This window comes from Chenopodium album, chromosome 27 (genome assembly GCF_948465745.1).
Source record: "Chenopodium album chromosome 27, dcCheAlbu1.1, whole genome shotgun sequence".
Lineage (NCBI taxonomy): Eukaryota > Viridiplantae > Streptophyta > Magnoliopsida > Caryophyllales > Amaranthaceae > Chenopodium > Chenopodium album.
This window is the reverse complement of record NC_137860.1, coordinates 349,853-375,649: the sequence shown is the minus strand read 5'-3', so window position 1 is coordinate 375,649 and position 25,797 is coordinate 349,853. Positions and strand designations below refer to the sequence as shown.

At 34.4% G+C, this 25,797-nt stretch overlaps 2 protein-coding genes across 2 annotated transcripts; both read left to right on the top strand.

The window, feature by feature from the left end:
* The first annotated feature begins 1,245 nt into the window (after positions 1-1,245).
* Positions 1,246-2,466, top strand: LOC145621472 (F-box protein At3g08750-like). Its single transcript, XM_081676207.1, has one exon. The coding sequence runs from the start codon at positions 1,267-1,269 to the stop codon at positions 2,443-2,445; it is 1,179 nt and encodes a 392-aa protein (XP_081532333.1). The 5' UTR covers positions 1,246-1,266; the 3' UTR covers positions 2,446-2,466.
* A 4,594-nt stretch (positions 2,467-7,060) lies between these two features.
* LOC145619547 (putative protein arginine N-methyltransferase 6) lies at positions 7,061-24,264 on the top strand. The gene is made up of 13 exons (XM_081674258.1): positions 7,061-7,375; positions 8,919-8,984; positions 9,328-9,396; positions 11,613-11,648; positions 15,381-15,446; positions 16,866-16,934; positions 17,071-17,148; positions 17,254-17,332; positions 18,184-18,278; positions 21,687-21,771; positions 22,375-22,577; positions 23,641-23,759; positions 23,837-24,264. Exons 1-13 carry the CDS (start codon positions 7,133-7,135, stop codon positions 23,877-23,879), a joined length of 1,251 nt encoding a protein of 416 aa, XP_081530384.1. The 5' UTR covers positions 7,061-7,132; the 3' UTR covers positions 23,880-24,264.
* Positions 24,265-25,797: the final 1,533 nt, after the last annotated feature.

Genomic DNA, 25,797 nt, shown 5'->3' with positions numbered 1-25,797 from the left:
AGATAAAATAAAATCCAACTTATTTCCTTTCTTTTTTTGGGAGCGTGATTTATCCAACATACCCTCCTATTTAGAGTACACATGCTGACATCTTAACTCTAGCTTTTAGAAGTGTGACTTGATAAGTATCTCCCTCAAACACTACATTTATATAAACAAAGTAGCCGTTACAAGTGTGCAACGGTTATTTTTAAAAAAAATATTACCGTTACAAAAAAGTGGGTAACTGGTGAAATAACATTCAAATAATGGTATATGGTGAAATAACTTTTCACAATAGTGGTATATGGTGAATTGGTAAATTCCCTCAAACGGCAGACTAACGGCGGTTAATGAAAAAGGCATTTCGTGTTAATGTGCGATAACTGAGTGGTATAAGGTGTATTACAAAGTTTTTGGTGGTATACGATGAATTAAGCTTAAACTCAGTGGTATTTGGTGAAAAATCCGTTTTAAAACTGACATCAGGCAGAATTTGCTCGCCAATTATTTTGACTGACTTTATTTTCTTCTTCTTCAAACCCAGATTCAAATCCATCTTCTTAAACTAATACCCAGGTACTGTATTATTTTTTGTATTTCTCTTTTAAAAGTTTCATAAATTGATGTTTACTTCTTTTTTTTTTTTTTTTTTTAAATATACAGTATTGATGTTTAATTTCATATACGAGTAATAATCATTCTTTTTTTTTTACTGCTTTGTCTTTAATCCTGCAATTTTAATTGCATGTTTTCTAAGCGCCATTTATTTTCCGCTTTCAATTTTTTATTTCATACATTATGTAGTATAGTTAATTGGTTGTTAAAAATTAACTCAATTAGGTTTCGTTTGGCATCGCTGTGGTTTTCTGTTTTTTGGTTTTTTTGTTTTTTTAAAAGTATATTACATATGTCACATAATGGATCAAAAAATATTTAGACTTATTAAAATCATGATAATTTTGAAAACTGACAACAAAAAAGTGGAAACACCTTTTTCTTGTTTCCTGTTTTTGGTTTTTAGTTTTCTAAAAAAAGGAAACTGAAAACCAAAAATGATGCCAAACAAGCCCTTATCTTCTTGTTTTGTTGCAGCAATGGCTCTATCTTTGCAGCGTTACATTTGGTCAAATCATAACAGCCGTTTTTATCATCTCTTGAAACAAAGGTCAAATCTTTATATCTCTTTCCTTCTAATTAAATTCATTTTTTGATGGGTGTTTTAAATTTGCTGATTAGATTTTTGGGGATTCATTTTTCAGAATTAATAAAGAAAAAGAGAGGTCAATGCTAATTTCAATTGAGAAGATTGATCATTTGCCTGAAAATTTAATCTTTGAGATTCTGTCATGGTTACCTGTGAAAGCTCTGTTACAGTTTAAGAGTGTTTGCAAATCATGGTATGCTATTATTTCGAGCCCGAATTTCATATCAAAACACCTGAATAACTACTATAACCATGATGAAAGTTGGCGTGATTGTATCCTTGTTCAACATTATATTAGCCATTCTGAACTTTACACATATGAGCTATTGGTTGATGAATCTCCTCGAGTTCTAGTTGTTGAAGCGTTAGATTATATGCCAATGCATAGCGTGTTTGTTTGTGGTCCGTGTCATGGATTATATTATCTGTACCACTACGATACTAGTGGTCGTGCTTTGTGGAATCCAGCCATCAATGAACTTAAACCCTTGCCTAGAATAATTTGTAAGCCTGATATTCCATCTGAATTCACTTATGCTTCGTATGAAGTTTATGGTTTCGGGTTTGATCTTGTTAGTGGAGACTATAAGGTGGTTATTATGAAAGGTTATTGGCTTACTAATTATGATGATGAAAGTGATGTCAAGCTTCCTGTATCAGTCCTTGTCTATTCGTTAAGGACTAATTCATGGAGGTATTGTGGAGACCTGGCTAGAGCTTATGATTTGAAAAGTAATAAATGTTACATTAATGTGAATGGATGTTGTTACTGGTTCGGATCATTTGAATATAGTTCTGAATATAGTTCTGAAGTGATCATTTCTTTTGATATGGCTACTGATGCGTTCAAAGAGATTGATATTCCAGACTATGCACAACCAAGTTCTAAGTGTCTTGGAGTGTATGATGATTCTCTTGCGATCCTGTCTCTCCATGAGACGGACAAGATGTTTGAAATTTGGATATGGAGTGAGGAGTGTTGGACCAAGAAATTTACTGTTGGACCATTGTCAGATATTTGGAGTCCTTTTGGTCATTGGAGAAATAACAGGCTCTTACTAAGAGGTGAAGGTGGTAAGCTGGTTTTATTGGACCCCGAAACACAAGAAATTAAGGATCTTGCATTTCAGAAGGAAATGTCGTGTGAAGGAGCTTTTGCTTACATGGAAAGTCTGGTTTCGATCAAAGATAAGAACGAGGCAAGGCTGCAGCGTGAGGAAGTTTTTGCTAACTGTGGGGCCATGGTCAGATATCTTTAAAAACTAGTTATGCTTATGCTGGAAACACAGGCTGCGCTGCTGTTCACATCATCTTCTTCATATGTTCTTATACTTGCATATAGTACATGCTTAAGGTACAAACAACAGCTGATCCTTGTTCAGTTACGGTGGCTGTTGAATTTGATATTAAAATCTCATCTTATGGCCTCTGTTTTAATAAGTAGACATTTCCTAAAGAGTATGGATCGGGACAACCTACATACATATATGAAGTACGGAGTATTTGTATCGAGTATTTGTACAAGACATGTATGTATTATCCTACATTAGTTCCATGCTTTCATAGTATAGCTCTACAAATAAACATAAAAATATACTTCTATCACATTGAGTAGTGTTTGGTGATTGGTAATAAAGTCTTAAGATTTTTTTTTTTTTTTTGGGAGAAAATGAGTTTAACAGTGATGGGATGTAGTTTTTCATATCGATAAAACCTTCCTCTCTTGTTTTGTATGAAAGAAACAAGTTATTTGAATAGTGCACAAAGTCAAAATGATTTTTAAAAGAAAATGAGGGCCTGTTTACATTTACTTAATTTCAGTTTAGCTCAGCTTCAAGCAGTTCAATTCAGCTCCTAATTTCCTTCTCTCATAAAATATTCATTTAAGCTCAGTTCAATTCAGTTCAGTTCAATTCAAACTCCAATCAGTTCAGTTTATGTGAACATGTCCTAAGTTTAACATTTATGTTGATTCTTCTTTTAATTGCAAGTTATGTGAATAGTGCACAAAGTCAAATTATGCCATCTAATTTAAAATGGAAAGAGTTAACTCTTGTATTGGGGTGAAAAATTGATCTGGGTGAGTTCTTTGTATGTATGAGAGAGTTTTGAGTGAAGCTTCAAGGAGAGAAAGGGTAAGACTTTGAGTAAAGTCTTAAGTAATTAAGAGAGAGAGAGCGCGCTTTGAGGGGAGATCACAAGCTTTTTTTTTTTTTTTTTGGTGCGAACGTGGGGCAAGCCCCAAATACTAAGAGAAAGGTAATACAAACTAGAAAAAGAAAAGCAACAAAAAAGGAAAGACATAGAACAAAACAAAAAACAGAACAAAGAAAGCAAAAAAAACGACACTAACTCGGACTAAGTACCCCTAGAAGGCGCCTTCCTAGGCCTCGTGATTGTAATACCCCGTATTTTTAACGTATTTTATATTTTATTTATTTATTTATAAAATATATTTTGGGTAAAACTATTTTAATTATTGGATTATAGATTAATCAAGTATTTCTATTTGGGCCAACAAGTATTTAATCCAAATGTAGCCCATCTTCATTATAAACCCAACCATCCTATTTTTATAATTTGGGCCAACTATTTTATTATCCAACTCCATAATTTTTATGAAGCCCAAAACTTACCCTAACCTACTCTACTCTATAAATACTCTTTCAATCCCCAAAATTTCCCACACAAAAAGTCAATTGGTCAAGGTAATTATTTCTCCCTCTTCTCTCCTTCTTTATTTTGTTTTAATTATTATCCCTATACTTTATATATTTTGGGTATTGATTTTAATTGTCTAAACATGATTAGTATACTTTATAATTATGTTTTGATGATTAAAGATTGTAAATTTTAGAGTATAGAGTGTTTTAATTTCAGATTTTATAAAGTATTAAAAGCTAGGGTTTTTATTATTAAAGACTTGATTTTTTTAGGGTTTTTATGAACAATTGATTTAGGGCTTTTATAGTAATGATGTTTTGAAATTTTGGTGATTATAACTACTAATTAGTTTAACTTAATTCCAGATTATTTTGAACTCATAAATTCGTGCTTTAATTATAGATTTCCCGTTCGTTAATATTAATCCCGTTTTAATCCCGATCAGGTTCTAAACTCATCCGATTTTGACAAAAAAGTAGTGTTTTCCATGTGGAAACAACGTTTTAAGAAAGACTCACTACCTTTGGTAGTGAGCACCACCCTCTCGTGGCCAAATTCAGCCTCTAAGTATGATTTTCGGGCAGTTTTTGATTTTTAACGAAGTTTTTTTTAAATTTAATCCTTGAGTTTAAAGGGTAAGATATAATTTAATTTTTCTATGGATAATTTAAGTATGAAAATATATTTTGATGAAGTTTTAAAGGGGTTTTAGATTAGTTTAAAATGCTGGAATTTTATTTAAAGTAGTATAATTGTGATTTTAATAAAAGGGTGTGATAACCTATTAAAAAAGGAGTTTAATTAGGGGTTTTTAAATAATTTTCAGATTATTCTAAATAGTTTAAAGTGAGTTTAAGTTGCTGGAAATTGTGTATACAAGAGTAATTAATTTAGTATTATTGTCCCTTATTGTAGGAGACTTGATTCGGGAATTGTTGTAGTATTTTCGGCCACTTTATGGGCTTAATTGAGGTACGTTCGCGTACTTAGCATATTTGATGATGTAGAGTCATGCTAGGCTTAATTTCAATCAACTACAAATAGTATCATGCTAAGGTTCATGTATTGAATTGTGAATTATTGGTGTTGGTGATTGAATTGTGAAGCATGAATTATTTGTGATGATCTATGGATTGGAAAATTATATTTTGGCATGATTATATGGACTACATATTTATTTATGGCATGTTAGAGAGCATGTTTAATTAAACTAATTGTTTAATTATGTTTGGAATATTGAAAAGGAATTTCTAGGGTGTTACAGTGATGCCCCCTAAATCCTTCAATAAAACGGCACGAAGGTCCTCCGGGACCGCCTCATAGAGAACAAGTTTCTGATTTTGATTAGCTTCACGATAGCAATGTCTAATACTAACCTCCCATCCACACCTTGAGATAAGAGATTTGCACTGTCGAAGTAAATGAATAAAAGGAGAGTTGGATGGTATAGGATCCACCAACATTCGGATTATAGTCTCCGAATCGACTGCATACGATGCCCTCCATTCCAAGCAATAGCTAGCCCTCGCATAACTCCCAACAATTCAGCTTTAATACAAGTACATATACCACAATTAATAGCAAACATCTCATAAAGCTCACCCCTATGACCCCTTATTACTCCACCTCCACCAGCTGGGCCTGGATTGCCCTTCGAGGCACCATCGGTGTTAAGACACACCCAACCTTCTCGTGGAAAATCCCAACGCACAAGCACCTCTTGGTATTTCCTCTTCCCTCTAGCATTTTCCAGAACATTGCACTCGTATGCCCTCCTTATTATATCTCCAACTCTAGCCATGACAAATGTTGCCTGATCAAGGGGAATCGAAGCTTCTCTATTGAATGTTCTCTCGTTTTGCCATCTCCACAACCACCAGCAGGAAGTAGCAAATACCAAGTCCCAATCCTCACTTGCAACTGCTCCTTTACCACAAAGGTTATCCTCAATCCATTGCCTCACCGGGCTACCCTGAAATAATTGTTGGGAGTATGAGCACGTTGAACTTAGTAGAGGCTTAAGCTCATTATATTATCCGTTGTAATAGAGTTGTTAACCTATTTTAATGAAAAGCTTTAAGTCAAAATCCCTTTGGGTCGAGGATTTTCACTTCTTGAGGCCTATGAAGTTTTCCTTGCGAATTATATCTTGCACTATTTCTCTACTTGTGTTAAGATTCTTTTAATACCTTTAAAAGTGACTAACAAGCTCAATGCTAAAATTCACCTCCCTCTTTTAGTATTTCATCTAATTTATATAACACTTCATTCAAGTAATATCACGCTAAAAAATTAGCAAAAATTGAAAATCTCAATCAAGTAATATAATCGTGAATTGAAACTTGAAAACAAAAAACTTCTCAAACATATTTTCACACATTTCATTAAAAAAAAAAAAAATACTTCCTCTATTTTTTTTCTTGATGCAGGCTATAAAAAAAACTTAAATTTCCATTTTTACATATTGGTAATTAAAGATAATAACGATTAAAATAATACATTGACAACCTTGAAAATTGAAGTAATCTTTTTTTGAAACAAAGCAATTCAGTAATAAAAAGTCATTGCATCTACAAATGAAATCTTAATTAACAAATATATGGATTTGAATCTAATTAGGGTTTCCTTCATCAAAACTACGGTCGTTGAAAAGATCGATCTTGAGCTGTAATAAATCTCTCGCATACATCTATCGCTGGAATATACAGCCTTTTCGGAGAGACAGTCTAACGATTTGTTGCAGCCCCGTAAGGATGATGTTTATCTGATTCACTTGAACACAAATGAAAACTTGACGACCGTTGCGATCTCGAACAAATCTTTACTAACGAATTGACAATAGGCCAAAAGATGATTACCTTCTAACATAAACTAACGACTCCACCATAGGGAGACACACGAATGTAGTATAAACCGAGACAAAAATAAAGGACGTAACAATAATATGAAAAGTCAATCAATTTAAATCATCATTAATGTCAATTAATATGTCACTTAATTAGGTTATCATCTAAAACTCAAAATATATTCTGCATTAATTAATATGAATATAATCATAATTCTTCATTTCCATATGAGTAAGTAGTAAGTCCTTGAGAGTTGAGATTGAATAATTCAATTGTTGTATGTGAATTCAATACAGTACTTATTATTTTCCTTTTTTTTACCCTCTTTTTATTTTTTTTAAAAAAAGCTTCAACACTAGCGAAATAAGGACAGAGTCACAGAGAAATACTCGCAGTAGACAGATAGAGAGAGTGAGAGTGTGTGTGTGTGAAGAAGATGTTGGCGACTTCAGGTGGCGGCGACTGCAACGGCCATTCTACTTCAATGGCGGCGCCGACGTCAGCGACGACGACGACGACTACGACGGCAAGCTGTCACAGAGATAGGCTGAGGAAGGCTCGCCGTTTATCACGCGACGCCGACGGTGCCGCCATTTCCGACGCACCTCCTTGTACTGACTTCGATGTTGCCTACTTCCAGTCTTACTCTCATCTCGGCATTCACGAAGAGATGATTAAGGTTTTTCTTTCTATTTTCTGCCTTTTCTTCTTTTCAATTTCTTTCTAATTATTCTATTCTTCTTTATGATCACTTCATTTTATTCACTAATTAGGGTTTTATTAACAGTTAATTGCTTATTGTTTCTTTGATTATTACCTTCAAATGATGGACATTGGCGCTTCAAGATTTTAATTTTTGGTTAATTAGAGAAATGCTTAGGGGTTTTGTGATAATTGAAATTAAGATTGATTAGGGACATTAGGTGATGTTGATTCATTTCGGGTTTGTTTGATAACCTAGATAACTAGCCTCGAAAGTCGGTAATGTTTGATATGCAGCCCTTCAATCTTTTTGTCAATGTATGACAAGTTTGAAACATAATGTAGGGTTTTAGTGTGAAGCTTTTCTTGCTGACTCTTTATTTGGGTTTCACTTATATGCCGCGAATTGTTGCCTCTTTTGTTATAATAGTGTTTGACGGAGAGTTGGATATAAACTTCTTGATTATCTTGTGAGCGTAGATGACACATGCAATTAGGTGTAGGTAATCTTTTTAAGCCACCTTTTTAGGGACCGGGATGATCTAGGAAAATGTGGAATTGTTAGATATGGTGTAAATTTTCGTAATTTAGGTATTTTATTCTGAATTGTCTGATTGGTCTGTCCTTTTTATTGTATTTGGTTGTTTCGAAGTCTAGTAGATGTGTTAAGGAGGTGGTGATGATGTTGCTATTATTAGTTCCTTAATTATTTATGTTGGATTGTGAACTACCAGTCAGAGTTTGGGGTTATGATGAGTTGTTTACGCAAGTGTCTTTAGGATCAAATGTTCCTACAGTGGTGATTGGTGATTGGATGTGGAGATGGCTGACAAAAATTGTATGAGATTTAAAATTTAGTTTGTATGATTAAGCATCTGCAATGACAAGGATGATTATACTGCTGTATCTAAGATTCAAAGTGATCTAGGTGTGTGTCTTGTGTGCAATGCTGTGTTACTCTCTAATGTTTTCGAATGGAATTGTTCTTTTCTTATTTTATCATTTACGAGTACTATTTTACTTAACTCGTGTTTTTCAAACTTTACATTTGTTCTTCGCTAATGTTTTCTCAAACCTTTATGTTTTTACTCGCATGTTATTCCTTCCCTTTTATCCCCTTACCACTCTTGTAAAACTCCTGTATATTTTATTTGCAAACTCTTTTTGTCAGTCACTTAACTCATTTATTTCCAACTTTTATTCAATCTTTATTTTGCTATGGTCTTTTTTCTTTTCGGTTGGTTCCTTATGTGATTCATGTTAGCCAAGTTGTAATCATTTTGGGACTAAGCCTTTGTTGTTGTGTTGTTGGGCGTAACTTGTTAAAGATTAAATGCCACCTGCCTTATATTATGCTTCAAAGCTGTTTTGTTTAATCTGATGAAGACCTTCATGAGTATAGTTTTTTTTTTTTTTTTAATTTTTTTTTTTTTTTTGTTTTTAATTTTGTAATTTATGCTATCTATTGCCATATAACTTATCATAAATATTCTTGCTCTCTTTAATCAATCTATGCACAGGATCATGTGAGGACTAGCACTTATCAGAATGCAATTTTGAAACATCAACATTTGATTGCAGGCAAAGTAAGGCTAATATTGTTGGCGTTTTGTAATTACTTTCTACTCAGATTTGATCATTGATAAGTATCAACCTTTGCAAACAGTGATCGGGTGTGATTCTTGGATTTACATAAAAAATAACTCTCAAAGTCACCTATAGTCTGTTTCGTTCCATTTAAAATACATTTGTCATATCTTATTTTAATACTATTACTCTAAATGTGTAATTGACAGTCAGTTTTTACAGCTTCCCTTTGTAATTATAATGACAAGAAGGCGTATGCATTGGCTTTATAGACTATAGTATAGGTAAAATGAGGTTATCCACGCTTACCTGTTAATAGATTCTACTTAACAAGTTTTGCAGGTTGTTGTGGATGTCGGCTGTGGTACAGGCATTCTATCTATATTTTGTGCACAAGCTGGAGCTAAAAGGGTAATTTTGTTTTGATTGTTACTCAGTTTTTTGGATTTCTCAGGTTTTTCAGCTGATTTATTTATAAAATGAAGGCAAGAAACATAAATTCTTAGGTTTTGCTGCAGAAAACTGTTAATGTGTTGAATTTCTTATAGTCAAAGGATGACAGTAAGTTTGTCAGAGTAAAGAGTAGCTTGAGGTACTCTTTAAATGCTAGAACAATGTAGTTTGTTATAATGGTCATTTTGGGGGCAATGAAGTGATCCTTATTTTTCCACATAGATGCTAGTAGGATCTTGAGTATGTTTCTATCCTGAGGTTGTAGATGATTATTGGATTATAGAACATTGTGACTATGACTATAACTTTGGCTAGGGCAATGCACAGATTTTAACAAGATATAATTGTTGCTGTTGTTGTTGTTTTTTTTAATTTATTTATTTATTTTTATTTTTATTTTATTCTTTAATTTTTTATTATTATTATTATTTTTTTTATCATACTTGCTATCAGATGAAGCCAAATAGATACATATGAAAACCAAAGGTAAGACTAGAGGAACCTCTTAATGTGGTTATGGTAAGTTAGATATCTCCTGGATGGGTTTGGATTAATTCTAGTTTCCCTTTGAACTTCAATCACATTTTAGTTTTCTGAATGATAGGGAAAAGTAATATACTGGATTACTGATTTATTAGATTGTTTATGTTCACCCTGAAAATGATAATCATGTGGTGGGTAATACATGGATATATTTGAGAAAGACACTAATTGAAAATGCTATGTCATCCATCCTTAAGAAGAGGTTAAGAACAACATCTACTAATGCTCAACCTACATAGGTATTAAGTGTTGACTTGAGGGTAGCAGCAGATTTAAGTAATGATACTTTCAAGATAAATTAACGATCATGGTGTGTAATATTCATCCAATGACCAGCAACCTGAAGTGAATTTTAATCACTACTTTACACAAGCATCAAACAGGATGATTTGAAGGCTTTATATGACCAAGCTAGGGGTGCTAATCGGGCGAGCCGAGCCCGAACTATGGTCAGCTCGGCCCGTGATCGTTTAAATTTGTTCGAACTCGAACCGAGTTCAAACCTTTAAGAGTCGAGCTTTGACCGAGCCGAGCTTTGACTAAGCGTTGACCGAGCCGAACTCGAACTGTTCACGAACAAACTTGATTTATTCTTATCTCTAGTTTACTTGTCTTCTTTGTTGTTTATTATTATGTTTTATTTTATTTTACAACAAGTTTATTTTTTTTATAATGAAAACACTAACTTATTATTGTGTAATATCTTTGTGTAATATCTATTGATAAATATATTTATATTTATATACATGATTTCTTTATATGAAAAAAATAATCGAGCTTGTTCACGAACTTTCGAGCCGAACTTGGCATAACTCAGCTTGGCTCGTCAAGGTCTCGAGCCGAGCTCAAACTCGAGTCGAGCCACCACGAACCGAGCTTTGACCGAGCTTTGACCGAATCGAGCTAGAATAGTTCACGAATAGCTCAGTCTCATTATCACCCCTAGACCAAGCATAGTTTAGGAGCCTCTAAGCTCCCAGATAAGGAAGTTTAAGTAAGTCACCTGGAGAAAAACAAACCACTGTAGTGCATTAGTGCCATATCTGCCCTTAAAACATGATCATATTGGAAGTTCATAAGTGGCATAACCAATATCTTTGTAGCTCTACATTTTTTATTTTTCACTCTTTTATTATCCTAACCTCTTATCTATCAAAACAATGAAAATTGACCCCCCTGTATTTCCTGCAAAATTTTCTATCCATACTCTTTAAACAAGGAAGGTGATTGTTATGTTGAAGATAATATTCCCTTTATGATATTGACTCCTTAGAAAAAAAAAAAAAAAAAAAATCCTCTTGTACAAGTTTTTGTAGTCATGTTACTCATGTACCAGATTAAAAAGGGATTCAGGATTCGGGAATGTTACTAGCTCTTGATTTTTCTTTCTCGAAAGACCTCTTGAGTAGTTTACATACTATAAGAAACCACTAGATTTGTGCCTTGTTCCTCTATGATTTTGAAATTTTGCTGAATGTTAACTATCTTGATTACTCCTTGCTTCCCAAATTTCATGCTAGTTTTGGAGCTGTGATTTTACAAAAAGTTTAAAGCTTGCAAAGTATATGGAAAGGGGATAGTGGTATATGCTCTTTACATTTATGTCTTCTAATTTTCTTTTCCTTTGTCAGGTTTATGCAGTGGACGCTAGTGACATTGCGGTGCAGGTATTTTATTGAGATTATGCTTCCTAATAGTAGTCACTGACTCCTCATGTGATTTTATTGAAATTATGCTTCCTAACACTAGTCATTTGAGCTTTGCTTAGTTCATGTGTTGACTAGATTCTTCTTTGTTGCAATGCGACTCCTTTCTAGTCTTCCAATTTTGTTTAGTGCGAGATTGCTAATCATATAACAATTGTTGAAAGGAAAGATTTGGCAAGTCAATTTCAATAATTGCACTGTAATGGGTTATACTAAAATTTCAACTGTCTGTCCTCTTATTATTATTTATTTTATTTTTTTCTTGAAGGTAGGTCACTGTTAGTCTATTTATTTATCTTGGAAATCCATCCCGACCTTTATTGGCATTAGTCTAAATAATATGTGCCCCAAGTTTCAGCACAATCCGAATCCATGACCCATTATTATGTTATTGGGAGACAACCCTTGACAAGGTGCTTTATTCCCTCGGAAACTGTACAACAAATCTGGAGAATTTGATGCTAATTTTGTTTTCTTAAGCTTTGGTTTAAAGCTTAAAGCTTGAAAAATATATGGAAAGGGGCTAAGAAGATGCCATACGATTTGAGGAAAATCACTTTGGTACCAATTTGTTAGATTAGAGGGTTGAGGTATAAAACTCATGGGCCACACCATTAAATTATGAGGATCTATGAGAACTATTTTAAATTTATGCAAGGGGGGTCTACTGTGGAAGCTATACATTGATAAGGAAAATGATGGAGTATTTATAAGGCAAGGAAGAGAGGATAGATCTTGGATGGAAGGGATTGTAACAGGACATGAAAAAGTTTGGTTTGTAGGAATATTACATTAGATAAAAGGAAATCAAAGGAGATAATTTCGGCTGTCATGTTCATGTAGTAGACCTCCAATCGTCACCTTAAATTCCTTCCTTGCTCCTTACATACAAATTTATGTGAAATAAAGGTGATGATTTTCCATGTACCACAACTTATTAACCACCATCACTTAGAAAATCATTCTTTAGAAGCACCCATTATCATCTCCAAAAATCTAGCAAGTGACTCTTTATTCAATATCTTAAAGAAACTCTTTACTCATCATGTCATAAGCTATGCTAGTTAAACATGAAATGTTTATTCGGGTACCGGTCATCACACCACACATATTCAGGTGCAAAATAATTAAGAGTTGTTAAAACTTCCCTAGTAGAAATTAGAGAGGATGGAGGGAGATATGGGTGACAATTGGTCTTTGAGATTTTTATTAAAACTATAAAGTTGAAGCTCTTTAGATATAAGAGAAAGTCCGAAGATTGGACTATTGAAGATGAAATCTACAATACGAAGAAAGATTACATTCAGTGTTTTGGTGATTGGGGAGAGAAAGGTAAATTGTGATCTTCAGAGCATTAGTTGTCTAGTTGTCTTCTTTGGCGCATGTGCTCCATTATTTCCTCTTTCTTCCCCTTGAACTACTATTGAAGTATTCTTTGCCTTTTGTATGTATGTGTGTGTGTGTGTGTGTGTTTTTTTTTTTTTGAGGATTTATGCTTTGCCATAATAAAATATTAAAAAGGAAAAGTTGTCAATTACTACCCCTAAAAATATCCATTGTGACTTACTACCCTTAAAAAAAAGTTGACTTACTACCCTTAAAAAAAAAATTGGTAATTACTACTTCTAAAGTTGATTTATTATAGCAACTACTACTGTTTTCCCTAATCAGCCTACTTAACCACTTAATGACATCATAATCCGACTAAATTGTAATTAGTGGCTTTAAAACCTTGATTGATTAAAAAAACCCTCTCACCACCTATGGCGGCTTCTCTACCGTGAAACCCACCATGATCCCACCACTTCCCGTTCCCCTACCACGAAACTCATCCCCCTCCCGTTCCCTTACAACCAAACTCACCCTTTTTACGTGGCCCCTCCCGTTCCCCTACCACTTAACTCATCCCCCTCCCGTACCCTACAGCCAAACTCACCCCTGTCACGTGGATGAGTTGTTTTGGGGGGTTAAGGAAAGGAAAGGGGTGGTAATCAGGGTTGGGGAAAGCGGATAAGATGGGTTTTGAGATTTGGGGCAAGGGGAGGGGTGGTAATTGTGGTGGGGGAGTAGGATGGAGGTGGCTTTCATGGTGGGGAAGTGGAAGGGGGCCGGTTTTGCGGTGGGGGAACAAGAGGGAGGTGGGTTTTTAGTGAGGGAACGAAAAGGGGGTGGGTTTTGCGGTGGATGAGCAAGAGGGGGTGGATTTCACGGTGGGCGAGATGCCGGAGGTGGTAAGGGGGCTGCCAGAGGAGGTGCAAGTTAATTGATTAAGGGTTAAGAGCTACTAATTACAATTTGACCAAATAATGATGTTATTAAGAGATTAAGTAGGCTGATTAGGAAAAAAGGTAGTAGTTGCTAGAATTAATCAGTTTTATAGGTAGTAATTAACAACTTTTTTTTAGGGGTAATAAATCACAAAGGACCTTTTTTTGAGGTAGTAATTAACAAATTTTCCTATTAAAAATTGTTATATCAGATTGGATTCGTAGACCGTAGTTGTGCCCTTGTTTAGGTAACATAGGTCACTTTGTCATAATTATCCCTGAAATCGCCTTCTTCTGTATAGTATAGTACAGATAAATTATCAAAGAAACAAAATGAAACATTTTAATAGAAGAAGGGTTTCTTCTTATACCTTAGACCTCTCAATCTGTTTGTCAAACTTATTGAAGTTCGGACTTTCCAGAACCTAGATAATCTTTTCTCATCTCATATGAGACATCATGACTATCTAGTTATGAAACCTTTTAATTTGTTTGTTGGACTTTATGTTTAATAGAATAACCTTTTTTTTTCTTCTCAAATGTAACATCTTTATTGAAGAGAGGTTTCTTGTGAGAAGAGCCATCAATATGCTTGTCGGACTTCTTGAAATTTGACATTCTAGTATATAGATGTAATTTGATGTCCAATTTGCCCTCTTTCGAGGGTCATGTGCTGACATTTAAATTTCTTCTTCTCTCTCTTTGTCCCTTGTTCCTATTCCTTTTTTACTCTTGAATTTATTCTCCTTTTGAAGTGAGTCTTGACCCAACAACTATTCTTCTTTATTTCCCCTTACCTATTGTTGCATAGTCAGCTTAATTATGTAAGTGTTTCTCTTTCTTTTGTTTTTGGTTTTAGTCTGGAACTTTTTTCTCATACTCGCGGATCATCCATGTAGTGTATCTTATATGTACCATATTCAACTAAGTCTGACACCCATGTCCAAGTCCTAGTATCGTACATTTGAACCAACCAAGTCCTAGTATCATCACTATTTCAGAGTTTGACAAGCCACTTGAAATATATATCGATGCTTTTGACTCTCAATTTCCTTAGAAATTGCAATAGTTTGACTTTCATGTTTGCTACTGCACATCTCTAACAATTTATATCTTTATTATACATTGATACTTGGTCAACAACATTTTACATAATAACATATTCTTAATGTTAATGAAATTTGTGGTCAAAATTGGATTAATAAAAAATGTAAAAGTCAAATTGTTGCGATAATAAGGATTCAGAGGAAGTATAATTTTGTTTAGGTCATAAAACTCCCCACCCCAACCCACCCTACCAACAACAACCCCAAGGTCTGCTCCTGTTGGTAGCTCTTTCTTCTTCTGTCACAGTATATACGTAAACATTTTTTTTTTCCCTTACAGTATTTCAAGCACCTCCTCACAATTGTTGCATTTGTAACAGGCCAATGAAGTCGTCAATGCAAATAATCTGTCTGATATTGTTAAAGTATTGCATGGACGAGTGGAGGTAGGATTCTGAAACAAACATTTCCATTATCTGGCTAAACCACGAAGGTCTGGCTATGTTAGGGATGATTTATTTGTAATATGATAGAATGTTGCTTACTTGCTTCTGAGTGATTATGCTTTTTTAGATCTTGAAAGTTTACTTGTTGCATAAATTGCATTTAATTCTGGAAACTTGGGCCCAATTCAACTCATGTACAAGTACGAGTATTAATTAAATTGTAAGAAGCCGATTACAGCAACACCTTAACAACAGGTTTTAGGATTTATGAACTTTACTCCAACCAGTGATTTCTGTTTGCCCTTGCTTATCATTGGGTGTCCTTCAACATATTTTTGGGCAGAAGCTGATATATTCATCTAATCTGTGTCAATTAATTACCAAGGAATTTGAGCTTCAAACTGAAATCTATTAGTAATATAGTATATGGTGAAATTAATGGAAAAGTGTAGCCATGTAGATGCATGAGCCCTTAGGAAAATAAGAAAAGACAACTCTTTCCCATGAGTATTCTGTTTCAAACCCCAAGCACTAATATACTGAAAGAAAAGCATTCCTTCTGAAGTATTGTTCTGGAATTCATGTGTCTTCTGAAGCATTTCTTAATGTGTATCTTACAACCCAAACTAATAGAGTATTGGGACATAATAGCAATTACTGTGTCTCGAGTTCTCAACCATTCTACTTTTTAACAATAGCAATCTTCCATTGATTACTGTATCTGAAGCTGAAATCTGCACCCTGACATTTTTACCTACAATATCTTTCTGTAAAAGGCTTTGTTTCAAATTATTCGAAGGATAGATATTTTTGTATGCTGTGCCTATGATTTGAACTGCCCGAAAGACACCGGATTTATCTACCTTCAAGCCCTTAATCGTTGTCATTGAAGAGGAGATAAGAGTCCAAAGACACTGAGCAAATAAATAAATGCTACAACTTTCAGTTTGCAGGAATTTGTGAGTTGGAAAATTAAGAAGAAAAAAATAAAATTGCTTATGAGAACCTCCAATGATTTCTATTCATTTTTAAATGTTATATTCGAAATCATACCAGAAGTAATTGTTTCAACATTTGTTATGTCGTTAGTCTATCCTGTGTTGATTTAGTATTTGTTATGACATATCACTCTATGGGAACTATTGTTGTTTATGGCCAGCCTGTTTGATGATTTTTGTTGATGTCTGACTGCCATTATATGCTCTTATCTGATTTCATTTTTGAAACAAAGATTAAATTTGGAGATAATCTTCCTGCCTGACTTATTATTAAATTTTAAATAACTTGTTTTCTTAGTACACATTTTGTTTAATACCTGATCTGAACATTTTAAATACTTGTCTGTAGTTCTTTTAGTCTTCACAGTTTTGCCAACTATTGTATCTATCATGTATTACCTTATTTCGTGTTTTACTGCAGGATGTGGAGATTGATGAAGAGGTTGACATTATAATATCAGAATGGATGGGGTACATGCTTCTGTATGAGGTTAAGATTTGGGCATGTGTGTCAGTTATAAATTATAATATTCTCAGTATTGAGATTTCTCATTTCAGATGTTGCAGCCTGAGGTTTCAAATTTATTTCGCTTTCATTGAACATTAAGTCTTTTTTATATCTGTAGAGCATGCTGGGAAGCGTGATTACTGCTCGAGATCGTTGGCTGAAGCCTGGAGGTCTTATACTTCCTTCACATGCAACTGTATGCTCTTTTCTATGCTTAGTTTTTTTTTGTTTTTTAAAATTACTAATTAATGCACCCTGTACGACTGTTTATAACATCTGCTTCTCACTGGTTTATCTGCAGCTATATATGGCACCTGTTACAAATCCTGATCGATACTCCCAGAGTATTGATTTTTGGCGTAATGTATACGGAATTGATAGTAAGTATGAACTATCGCATGTCCATTGACAAATTTATTTAGATTTAATATTTTTTTTGGATTATGTCCATACTGGTTGTTTGCTTTTGTCTTGGAACCATTTCTCGTAGCATGCTCTGTATCCCTTGTTTGAACTGCAAATAAGAAGATTGCTAACAATAAATCATCAGATTCATGTTAAGCAATTTATATTATCTAATTTATAATTTGATAATTAATTTCAGGACAGTTTTGCATTTATTGAGGTACCAATTCCTTTGAGATATTGATAAATAAACCTTTCTATCCTCATTGAGTCTTAACATCTTTTATCTTCTACTGTTTCTGAGGGAGGTGATTCTTTTTATAAAGTTATAAGATCAACTACAATGTACAGAAAGGTTGCAGCAACATTCTCCACATATGTATAATTTGTTTGGTATTGTTTGGTTCCGTCTTTATCACATGGAGAATCCTTCACCCTTTGTTTAGTCCCGTTTTCGAAAATCTCACCCTTTGTTATCCGCTATTGGGTTATTTGTGAAGCTCTTATTAAACATCTTGCTGTACTAAATTTATTTATCTAGTAAATTTACTAGTCTAAAGCAATGATCTTAACATGCACCAACTTTATGCATTCATGCATAATCTAATGGCTTTATATGCAAAGTCAAGACGACATACATTGGTAGCTATGTTGCAAGCTATATAAAAGAGAAATAATCTTGTCCGATCATATATCATTATTCCAATTCGATTACTATGAAACTGTGAAAGAGCAGATTATAGTAAACTATAAGTCATTGTTTGTACTCTACCCCTTTTTTGCTAAGCCTTTCAATTTGATGAATTTTCTTTTTCTGTATCACTAGTGTCAGCTATGGTGCCACTTGCTAAACAGTGTGCATTTGAAGAGCCAAGTGTGGAGACTATTTCTGGTGAGAATGTCTTGACTTGGCCCCATGTGGTGAGTCCTTTCTTCCCCAAGTCACCTCATTTTAGTTTTTGTTGTCAAATCTAATTATAGTTGAGTGAAGAGTATCTAGGATCCAAGCGAGTGGCTTATTTTATAGGTTAGCTTGTTAAGATGTTTCTACTTTTTGAGTTTTTTTTTTTCTCTTAATTCATCTTCTCGAGTGACATTTCTATGCTTTGCTTATCTCTGCGCCACATGTAAAGTTCTTTGTTTGATTACATTTCTGTCAAAATGCCCTTCCTTTTGAGAGGTTTTGGTTTTTTGAATTTATGCATGTTCAAGTGATATTCCCTTTTCTTTAGCTCCTTTAAAAGATTTTGGAATGTTTGCTTGTAGGATCTAAACAAATTGTTAAAACCATAGGGTCTGGTAAAAACTTTACATATACCAGTGGATATCAAAAAATTTCTATATCAGGTTAAGACGCGCCTCTTCTTTGAGAAATTTACTAATATGCAGAACAGAGATGGGAAAGTGAGGCAGACACAACAATGTTTAACAAATTAGGAGACATAGTAATGACATGTTGTGGATCAAAAAAATTTCTTCAGAAAAAAATAAATAAATTCTAAACATCTAGTGGTAAAAATGCATCTTATGTTGGAATCATTTGGAGATGAAAATGCTGTAAAGCAGAAATGTCAGAAAGATGTAACAGAAATATGTTATAAAAAGGCACATATGCTATGGGCTTTAGTAGTGTTTATATAGTATCATCCGATCAAAGGGATGACTGACTAGGGAAGATTGCTGTGTGATCCTACTCTTAATTTGAATGCCCAAAGCTTCAAGTTATATGACACTACTCCCTCCGTTTCTTTTTAAGTGTTACACTTTGATCCGCACATAGTTTTAGGTAACTTAATTGACTTTAATATAATAAGAGATAAGTAGGGTAGTTGTGGTATCAAAATTATAGAATAAGATAATGTACTTAATATTTTATTGAAAGGTAAGGGATGTGAGAGGGAAGGAAATAATAATAATAATAATAAAATAGTAGTTGGTTTGAGAGGGGACCATGAGAAGAGAGAGATATAATATTAAATTGTAGTTGTTTGCCAAAAATGGAAGTGTAACACTTAAAAAAATATAGGGGGACTAAAAACTAAAGAAAATCTATAAGTGCCACTACCCCTGCTTTTGATGTTAGAAGAAATTGTAAATAAAAGCCCGATGAGATTAAAATGAGAGCAGAGGGGGAATTATTTGGGGATTTTCAAACATTGCCTAGGTGAGGGCTTTCAACTGTGTGAAAGGTAGGGAGTGAGGAGAAAGATGACTGCGATGATCGTCTGGATGAGCAAGTATAAATTTCCAAAATTGAGGGTATTTTTATACGTCTGGATACTTGGATACCTGCATGATTTGATTTCTTGTTGGGGTTACCAATTTACCACCTGGGGAGAGATCAATGTTTTGTTAATGAAGGTGCATAGTGACCGGTGGAGAAGGGGTTACAGGTTTGATATTTTGTTTTTTTTCAGTGAAAGAGGACGGTAAATAAAGTAAGAGAGGGTAAGAGATTCATGATGATAACAATAAAGGGACCACCATGTCTTTGAAACACGATAAAGGGACCACCATATCTTTGAATCACTCCGTGTACCGAAGTCCTCCGATCACATATACTAGGCATATGTATATGTACCGAAGTCCTCCAATTCAACTCACATATACAAAGGAGGGAAAGGAAATTGGGAGAAAAACTTCATGCATCAGTATATGTACCGAAGTCCTCCAATTCAACTCATATATACTAGGCATATGTCCAAATACATGGATCAAATCCGTGGCGACACCATGCCCCTTTAGGCATATTGAGGGTCTTACAAACCACCCCCCACTTGAAGACCTAATGTTCACATTAGGAATTCTTTGATTTTAGCCTGAAATTGTTAAGAGTTGTTTCATGCTCCCACTAATCTCCCTTTGCTTCTAGGAGTTCCTTTTCTTTTAGTCGATGGGTTAAATAACTGACATCCATGACGTGAAAGGTTAGTTTACCTCAAGTCTTTTGATTGGATCCTACCAAGAATAACGATAAAGGGACCACCGTATCTTTGAAACACGGAGTAATGTGTTGTATTGGTTTGTTTTCTGAGTTTATGGTGCAAATATTTGACTCTACTTATATGTTACTTGGACTCGGCATTTTGGCCTTCGAACGCGCTTCGACACGCCGCGTATGGGATTCGGACACGAAATTTTTATCCAATATCAACTTATCCTCGGATTCGACAGAAACCCTAATCCCCAAATTATACAAAAATGAAGTAAAAAGTAATAGAACTATAGGGCCTTTACTCGTGGGCCTCTGGTGAGCCAAACGCCATATCTGATTCTGCAGCGAGGGTGATGGTGAAAAGAGACATCATTGAAGAGCATGGAGTTTTTTAGGTGAAGAAGAAGCTTATTTGTTTCTCTCTCTTGCTTACATCTCTCTTTTAATTCACTTGACTCTTTAGGCTTGACATTAGTCTAGTGGACTTTAAAATTGGGCTTCCTTATAATACTATGGCTTAGAATTGGTATATATATATACACACGTATGTCCGCACCCGTGTCCAAATTTCAGAGTGAGTCCCCGAGTCCAAAAATTTTGGACTTTGCCAAATTGGACACGTTGAGGTGTCCGTGTCCGACACTACTCAAGTAACATAGATCTACTTTGCCTTTGTAGATGAATTCCAAAGAGCGCTTGCTGTTGGTCTACCTTTTCATCTGACTGGATGCTTTGTTTAGGCTATCTTGTGATCTTATTAACTGTGGCACCACATCCTGAATTTGTTACACAATCTCGGGAGATGTTTGCTAGGGCGACCGTGAATTCGAAATGGGCTCATCTCTATTTCCAAATTCTTGTGGAGGTTTACTTATAATTGAATTCTGTGCCATTAGTTCTGCCACAAATGCTTCTTTAGTATGGTTTTAATACTTTTTTTTGTTTATTTGTCTATGGGTGATTTAATTTGATTTCGAGTTGTGCTAATGAAACCAATATGTGAATCTGGTATTTCGATTACTATTGATTAGTCATTTGATAGACTTGTACTTAACCACAAACACAAGGAGTAATTTTGCTGTTGTTACTGGAATTTATGCCCTCCGTTTTTAAATACCTGCTCCACTTTCCATTTCTGGCCGTTTTTAAATACTTGCCTTTACTTTTGTGTCATCCATCCAAGCTCTGCCTTAGGTCTGTTTGGTGACTATGGCACTATGTGTGACTCAAGAAAATTTTTTATGTACTTGTGAAATAACAATTTCTTTATTTATAACTTTCTTGGGAAACTTGAAAATTTTAATTCATATGTATCTGCTCTTTAGAAAGCTGAAATTTCTTTATCGTGTTGTTTTATCTAGTACCTATGGCTGATCAGCTCTTTTTATATACAGGTAAAGCATGTAAATTGCTATACCACTACATTAACAGAATTAGAAACTGTCGAGGCAAAGTTTAAATTGCAGTCTATGATGCGAGGTAAGCATTGGTTGGGGTGTATTTTTTTTTTTTTTTTTTTCCAATCATTGCAGCACCCAGTGCTATAAGATCATCTCTTGTCTATTTGTTAAATTCAGATGTTATAAAACTTTTGAAGTGATCTATTCCACAAGATTAGTACCAGTCTTGGGCTTCCTGGTAAAAAAAATATTGTTGAAGAAATGATATTCACCCCCCCCCCCCCCCCCTCCCCTCCCCCCTCTCCAAAAAAAAAAAAAAATGGAAATATGGATGGATTCATGATGAGTTTATTATTGTTTGTTGTTGAACACTATGGTGATTATATTCACAGTTACTCTGTAAGTGCTTCTATTTCATTTTATGAGTAACCCTTTTGGCTGGTTGACAATGTAGTTCCTTGTATCCGCATACTAGGGTACAACTAATAGGCTGAGGGAAATTAAGGCAAATGTGTTTCTGCTTCTTCTCTACACCTTTGCAGATCACTAATAGGGAATAATGATTAAAATGATTCCAAAAGTTACTTTTATGTTCCGATTTAATATGTACGGCATTTCAAATTGTGAGTTGTGTGCAGCTGAGCTATAACTCGTGTCTTCTGTTATATTATTATGAATTCAGCTCCACTTCATGGGTTTGCATTCTGGTTTGACGTTGAATTTGGTGGACCTGCCAATTTGCCAACCAACAATGGTGCTTCCTCCAATGATAATTCTACCAACAATAATTGTGAAAATGATGGACATAGAAAGAGACCTACAAATCCTAGTGAAGCACTTGTTTTATCTACTGCCCCTGAGGGTCCACCAACCCATTGGCAACAGGTACTTTCTTCCTCTACATATATCCTGGCGCCTAATACACGAACTACTTTGTAATGTGGATGTGGATTCTGTGCTTGTTATCATGACATTATTTTCATCCATAATTTTAATTTCATGTGCAGTGATGTGGAGTCTATGATTGAGTAGTATAAAGTTCAAGTACCAAACCAACAACCTAGCTCTAAATGCATACTTTTCTTCTCTGGTTATGTGTGATAGATACTTCTCTTTGATAGGTTCTCATATTCAGCATATCTTCCAACTTATTCTAGTGCTCCCCTACATAAGTGTGTTTGTTGATGTCATAGTAGACTCTTTATTATTATAGTCAGATGATAGAAGCTTTAGTTTTCATCCAGTGGTCTTTCATATGTGCTGATTTTATCTTGTCTCTCTAGCATCTTGTCCTGTTGTGCTTGTTTAAGATCCCTGGGATTGTAGTTAACAAGATGAGTGTAAGGTGTGAGCCTTGATTTAAAGATCCCAAAAGTTGAAGTTGACAAGTCGTGTTGCAACCATTCAAGAAATTTTAGTCACGTTTTGCACCTGACAGGCTGTGCCGTCTGGCTTGGTCATACGCCTGAGCTACATTGTGGTTATAAATCCAAAAGATTGCAAGAGTTACGGGATAATTATTGATAACTAGGAGGCCTTGCGTTTGTAACTACAAGTTTGTTACCTTAAATTGGGACTTTCGTGGTAGTTACTTTTGGTAAGTTATGTCCATTGATTATAGTAGTGGTCAAAACTCCATTTGTTTAGGAATTCTGAGAACTCTGGTTGTACTCAACCTCTTTGTATGAAAGCTAATGAACATAGTGTTGTTGAAATCTTGACATCCCCACCGAAGCCTCAGACAACCTGTCAAGGCCCATCCCTGCAATTGTGTGATGATGTCCAATAATTTTTTTTTTCCAAAACCTATTGGTTTCCTATGTAATTTTGTGGCTTGCTTATGAAATTGATCAGTGAACTGCTTGCACACTCAGTAGAATTTATTACTGTGTTATGTAAAGAATGAGCCTACCTCTTGATATTAAAACATGTCTTTGGATGGTTGCAGACGTTGATTTACTTTTATGAGCCAATAGAAGTCGAGCAAGATCAGCTCATTGAAGGATCTGTGACCCTAACGCAAAGCAAGGAAAACCGTCGGTTCATGAATATTCATCTTGAATACACGTGAGCCTCTTGACAACACATTATAATTGGATGATTGTAGTGAAATGTATATGTGATTTGACATCCTTTTCTTGCAGTTCTGGTGGCCGGAAATTAGTTAAAGAAAGTGTTATGCGCTGAGCTTCTCATGATTTGGAGTTCCATGTATTGGAGCAAGTTCGCTGCCTGATGTTGCTGGTTCAAACTTGACGACCAACAATTGATACACGTGACTGTATTGTTGAAGGCATATCTATCTGTATCAGTTCTATATCCCACCACAGCTCTGAAATAGTGAAATGTAAGATAAAGAAACTATATGGGTCTAAGGGTATGGATTGCGGTGTTGCTAACATCGAATTTTTGATGTGGACTTGACACCCTATTCTTTTTTACAATTCTCCCTCAAGGGTGTAGTTTTATTAGAAATAGTAATTGTTACCAGGCAATTCTTTGAAAACAGAGAGCTCTGTATCAGAATGTTATTGCTATACTATAGCTGTCCTTTAGTATTAAGTAGTTAATTTATATCTTGGGTGTCGCTTTAATTCTCTTATTTTATTTATACCCTTATGGTGTTTTTGTTCTATGATAATGCAATTGTGCATATAACAGTGCACTTTTTATAGCTTCGGGCAATGGGGTGTTTTGTGGGATTCAAGGGCAACAAATACGAAGTTGCTTTGAAAAGTCAATAAAAATCTATACTAATATATTAAAAGGCGTTCCTAGGAAAGCTTATGTGCCACGTAGCCCCCTTCATTATGCCACATCATCTACTCAACTTCTTATTACGCCATGTCACCCACTCAATGCCACGTGGCTCTACCTTCTACATATATTTCATTGCATGTCATGCAATTATATTAAAAAAATGTTCTCCGCAAGATTTGAACATGCAATCTCTAATTCTAAAGTTGAGCATCTTACCACCAAAGCTATAGAATATTTCATATTTCCTTTTGAGACAAATTTTAATATATATAACATATTATTTACAAGAAAAAAATTTAATGACTCGGGGCATCGCCCGGGCCCAAAAACTAGTATATATATGAAAAGCTGGTATACTAAAAATTACGACGAAATAATACAAATCTATCAATTTCTCACAATTTGCTAAGGATCGGATAGATATACTTCACAAGGATAATTTTTGTATTTTTCACAGGTTTTATTTTTTAAATGAAAATTCTACAATTAGTACTTATTTAGTTGTTCGCACTGTATTTTACACAGTATATATATACGTAATCTTGAATGCTTGGCCATCAATTAACCCTAGCTAATTTTCTAAGAGCTTGAGCACCAAGTAACATTATTCTTGTTACTAAAACTCATTATTATGCTTCTAACTTTATTTAAATTTTTTGTTACATTATTTATTCGATTGTTCAAATTAGTGCTTCATGTCAAGGGCGATAGAAGACTCCATAATTTGAAGGTATTCTCCTTAGAAAATTAAATTATAGGGTTTTAGTTTTGTGTTATATATTGCTATTTCGTTGGAATTTCGTTTGAATTGCTAATGCTAATTTTATTTGTTGAACATGAAATCGGGAATAAATTCTGACAAAGTTATATAAGAGTCTTAGTTATATTAGGTAAACATGCATACTAGTGCGTGATAATAGACTACTTTCAAGGTATCTTATTTCTATTTATCCCTGATATTTCGTAATATGTTGAATTGCTAATGTTACTTTTGTTGATCTTGATAGAACACTACATTGTGAAATAGGGGATTAGGAACAAGTTATTCTAAACATGGATGTTTAATTTAAAGTTTAATCGTGATGAATACAAACTTCTGTTTTTTAATTTTTTATTTAGCAGTGATTTAAAATTAATATTGTTAATTTATTGTTAGCCTTGGTGAAGCGTAAAAGGAAGCAAATTAAAGAGGTAGAGATTGAAAAAATAATTAAAAGAAAATCAAATAGTTAGTAACTAAAGACACACGGTAAACATGCATATTTTGATAGGGTTAAGGGTCTGTTCATATTTACTGAATTGAGCTGAACTGAAATGATTGGAGCTGAACTGAACTGATTGGAAC